At 39.3% G+C, this 5,157-nt stretch overlaps 1 protein-coding gene across 1 annotated transcript in view; it reads left to right on the top strand.

The window, feature by feature from the left end:
• The window catches only part of LOC106533436 (lactase-like protein), a gene marked incomplete in the record, with an annotated part of 22,248 nt that overhangs the window by 4,911 nt on the left and 12,180 nt on the right, over positions 1–5,157 (top strand). The window contains 6 exon segments of the mRNA XM_014029723.1: positions 215–375; positions 2,240–2,327; positions 3,237–3,346; positions 3,413–3,541; positions 3,617–3,712; positions 4,908–4,962. Of these exon segments, the coding sequence (XP_013885177.1) occupies positions 215–375; positions 2,240–2,327; positions 3,237–3,346; positions 3,413–3,541; positions 3,617–3,712; positions 4,908–4,962 (639 nt within the window).

Below are 5,157 nucleotides of genomic sequence, written 5' to 3'. Positions count from 1 at the left end.
TTTCTCATTTTTATTTTTATATTTTTCTTCTTATTGTATATAAATTTATTTTTGTTTTAATGAACAAAGGAACTGAATTGAATTGAACTGAATTGAAAGTAGTGCATGTTAAAATGCTGTATTGAAAACAGTTTTTTTGAACTTAAAGAGTATTTTCTTCACGTCATGAAACAGATGAAGCGGTCTYGCTCTGCTTTCACCTGATCCTCTGCAGGTTTCTCCTGGGGGGTCGGCACCTCTGCCTATCAGACTGAAGGAGCGTGGAACGTCGATGGAAAAGGAGTCAGCATCTGGGATGTGTTTGCTCACCAGAAGGGAAAAATCCCCTCCAACCATWCAGGAGACGTGTCCTGTGAGGGCTACTACAAATTCAAGGTGTGAAATACTTCACTTTCTAGACGTGACTCATTGCTACACTTTAATATTCTAAACAAAAATGTGTTTTGTTGAATAAAACCAAACTATCTGAACTTTGTTTTTCATCTATAAACTGTGTAGTATTAGCTTCAGCTGAATTTCTCACCTGTTAGTGAATTTATTTTAGCAATTATTATTTAACCATGGAMGTCTCCTTAACTTTATGAACATTTATGTTACTTTAATGGCCTAAAAATAGTAATTCTTTGAAGCCTGAAATATAAATATCTAATTTAATTTAAACTCTTTAAAAATTGTTAGATGAAAAAACTCCACATTTCAATTTTACATTTCATTTTCTGTTTAAAGATTCAATTGTTTGGCAAAGAAATTAATGATATTTATTCCACTGATAAATTTTATGGCGTGATATGAGGGCCGAAATGACGACTAGTGCACAACCAGTAGTTGCTACATCCTTGTAGCAGGAGGCTACATCTATATCTAAGCCAGTTATTGATCTGATTATTGATAAGCTGACAGCGCTAACTGAGAGGCCAGCGCTGAAAAGGATACTATTCATTTTTATTAGTGTTCATTTGCTAGTTGCTAGCCTCTTTGATGCTAACGCCAGCTAATCCATGCTAGTTGCTAGCTTCTCCGATGCTAATGCCAGCTTATCCACGCTAGTTGCTAGACTTTTTGATGCTAATGCCAGCTAATTATGCTAGTCAATAGCCTCTCCAATGCTAATGCTTATCCATGTGAGTCGCTCTAACTCCAGCTTATCCATGCTGGTTGGTAGCCTCTCCAATGCTAACTCCAGCTTATCCATGCCGGTCACTAGCCTCTCCAATGCTAACTCCAGCTTATCCATGCTCGTCATTAGCCTCTCCAATGCTAATGCTTATTCATGTGAGTCACTCTAATTCCAGTTTATCCATGCTGGTTGCTAGCCTCTCCAGTGCTAACTCCAGCTTATCCATGCTCGTCGTTAGCCTCTCCAATGCTAATGCTTATTCATGTGAGTCGCTCTAATTCCAGCTTATCCATTGCTGGTCGTTAGCCTCTCCAATGGTAACTCCAGCTTATCCATGCTGGTCACTAGCCTCTCCAATGCTAATGCCAGTTTATCCATGCTGGTCGTTAGCCTCTCCAATGGTAACTCCAGCTTATCCATGCTGGTCGTTAGCCTCTCCAGTGCTGATTCCAGCTTATCTATGCTAGTCACTAGCCTCTCCGATGCAAATGCCAGCTTATCCATGCTAGTTGCTAGCCTTTTTGATGCTAATGCCAGCTAATTATGCTAGTCAATAGCCTCTCCAATGCTAATGCTTATCCATGTGAGTCACTCTAATTCCAGCTTATCCATGCTGGTCGTTAGCCTCTCCAGTGCTAACTCCAACTTATCCATGCTGGTAGCTAGCCTCTCCAATGCTAACTCCAGCTTACCCATGCTGGTCGCTATCCTCTCCAATGCTAACTCCAGCTTATCCGTGCTGGTCGCTAGCCTCTCCAATGCTAACTCCAGCTTATCCGTGCTGGTCGCTAGCCTCTCCAATGCTAACTCCAGCTTATCCATGCTAGTCACTTGCCTCTCCATAGCTAATTCAAGTGAATAGTCTCCTTCTCATTTGCCAGCTCTGGCATCTCTGTTAGCGGGGCCAGCTGCTCAGTTAGCGGTGCCGGACTATCATTAATCAGATCAATAGCTGGTTTAGGAATAGATATATCCTCCTGCTACAAGGATGTAGCAACCACTGGTTGTACAATAGTCTTAATTTTGACCCTCGTACCGCACCATAACATTTAACTTAAAAAGTACAAACTAAGATAGTGCCTCAGCTTGAATATTTAGTTTTAATTCATTTCTTTCTTTCAGGATGACATTAACCTGATGAAGGACATGAAGCTGAATCACTATCGATTCTCCATTTCCTGGCCGAGGGTTTTACCCAGTGGCTCAAAAAGTAAAAACTTAATTCTTATTATCCATCAAAACAACTGTTTAACTGTAGGAGTCAAGCCGATTCAAGATGGCCGCCACAGAAAATGCCAGTCAGTTTTACAGATATTGAGCTAAATGTTGGTGTGATTATTRCTGATTTACATCATATAGTCTCTGCTTTATATTATTTTCATGTTTTGACCAAAAACAGTTAAACTTCGTAACAGCTGAACACAGGATGAACTAGTGTAAACGTTAACGAAAACTAGTAGTCCATTTTAATAAGTATACTTGAGTATAAGTTTAAATATATCAAGTATACTAGGCACCATGTTCTTGTAGTGTACTAGAAAGCATTATATACTTGTTTGTACTAAATTGGGATATTTTTAGTTTGTACGTATACTTTTATAATGTTTCTAAATGTACCAAAAAGAAGTATACTTTAAGTACTTGTCATTAAGTATACTAAATATATACAAGTTTATGTCCCTAAGTGTACTTTTATGTACCATGTACAATGAAACAAGAAGACTAGCAGTTTACTAACAAGTATACTTCTAGGATTAAGTTGGCCCACAACAAGTTTACGAAAGTATACACAGAAGTACACTGAAAGTAATCTTCTACGTATTTAATCTTGAAATGTACTGCAGATAAACCAGTCGGTGTGAAAAGTGTACTACTTGGCCAAAACTTTAAACATTAGTGTAGACTAAGTATACTTATTTTTTAGTATACTTTTAGTACAAGCCAAGTATAATTTAAGATAAACTTGGTTAAGTATATCTCAGATAAGTACATAAAAAGTAAACTGGAAGTATACTTTTTTATTTTTAGTTTGAAATGAGTATAGGATACTTTTATATTCTACTTTTTGCTGAGGGAAACGCTGTTTGTGAATCTTGTTTTTAACGATAATTCCCTGCAGGCGAGCACATCAACGAGAAAGGAATCAAATATTACCARGACTTGATCAACATGCTCCTGGACAGTAAGATCACACCTGTGGTCACGCTGTATCACTGGGATCTGCCTCAGGTGAGCTCTGCAGGTGGGGTCAGAGGTCCTGGCGTTGATTGAACCCGACTCTTCTGGTTTCCTCAGGTGCTGCAGGAGAAATATGGTGGCTGGCAGAACAGCAGCATGGTGAGCTACTTCAACGAGTTCGCCAACTTGTGCTTTGAGCGTTTCGGGAACAAAGTGAAGCACTGGATCACCTTCAACAACCCGTGGGTCAGTCGGACACGACGCCTTCACCGCCTCTCATCTCTGACCTCTGCGCTGACCGTCACAGTTTTCTGTTTTCAGTCTGTTGCTGTGGAGGGATATGAAACAGGAGAACATGCTCCTGGGCTGAAGCTGAAGGGAACCGGAGCGTACAAAGCTGCTCATCACATCATCAAGGTGAGCTGACCAGGTGCTTTAGATTAGTCCCTGATGATGTCACCGCATGAAGGACAAACATGGTGGTCAGCTCAGGTTTAAAAACATAAAAATGTGTCCATTTCCAGTGTTTTTACTTCAGTTTTAAGACTTTTAACAGTTTTCACATCACKAAAAGATTGTTTGGGGAGTTGATGTAACTTAAAGAGCCTGTGACATCCCGGACGAGCCCCCAATTTGTTACGGCCTGGCTCTGGGGCCATAACAAATAAAGGGAAGCAACGCATTGGAAAAATTTAAAATTAAATTTATTTAACAAAAATCATGGTTGGCTGGAGAAAAAAAGAGCAACAAAAGGAGAAGCCTCGCCCTGAGAGCCAGCAGCAGCTCTTCAACTGGATCTCAAGCTCTTCTAGACACTGGCCAGCTGCCTCCAGTTGCAATCAGCACCAATCAGGAACTCTGAAACACACAGGTGTTCGAGAAAGACACAGAGGAAAGGGCTTGGGCCGTAACACATGCATGTCCATGAAATACAAAAAGTCAAAGAAAATATATTTATATTTAAGAGACTTGACATAATACACATGATTTTACCTGTTATGTCACATAATTGGCATATTTTCTTTTGAATTTGGCTCAGCTAAAGTCAAACAGGAAGTGACATCAAAGGGGAACTTTTTGATAAATTAAACTCCCTGGTCTTTGTTTATTTACATAATATTATTTGAACTTTGACATTTTCTTATCTCTCTATGATAGTGAAAAAATAATCTAAAGAAACATCAGATTCTTCTCTACAGTTTGAGTTGTTAGCCATTTTAGTTCACATGCAGACATTCCCCTCTGACATCACTTCCTGTTACTTCACATGCAAATATCTCAACAACTGTTCATCTCAGTGGCTTGAAATCTTTTTTACAATGTGTTATCAGTGTTATCTTTCCAAAAAAACGTTCATAATTAATATAAAAATTTGATGTCACAGGCACTTTAAACTCATCAGGGTTTCGTATCATCTCTGTTAGGAAACAGCAAATATTCCTTGGCTCTGTTAACAACCACAGTTATGATCATTTCGTTCAGCACAGAACGTTCAGGTGGACTCAGGTGGAAGGAAGCTGTTCTGACAGCAGCTTTGATGTGGAGTTAAAGACTGAAACATTCAAATGTTCTAAACGTTCAACAAACCTGAAAACTGTGTTGTTTTTAACAGGCTCATGCTAAAGTCTGGCACACGTATGACATGAAGTGGAGGAGCAAACAGAAAGGTGAAGAAAATATCACTACATTCATTCATTCATTCATTCATTCATTCATTCATTCATTCATCCATTCATCCATCCATCAACCTTCCATCCATCCATCCATCCATCCATCAACCTTCCATCCATTCATCAACCATCCATCCATCCATCCATCCATTCATTCATCCATCCATCAACCTTCCATCCATCCATCCATCC

The sequence above is a fragment of the Austrofundulus limnaeus genome, unplaced genomic scaffold (assembly GCF_001266775.1).
Source record: "Austrofundulus limnaeus strain Quisiro unplaced genomic scaffold, Austrofundulus_limnaeus-1.0 Scaffold945, whole genome shotgun sequence".
Lineage (NCBI taxonomy): Eukaryota > Metazoa > Chordata > Actinopteri > Cyprinodontiformes > Rivulidae > Austrofundulus > Austrofundulus limnaeus.
This window is presented reverse-complemented; position numbering and strand designations above follow the sequence as displayed.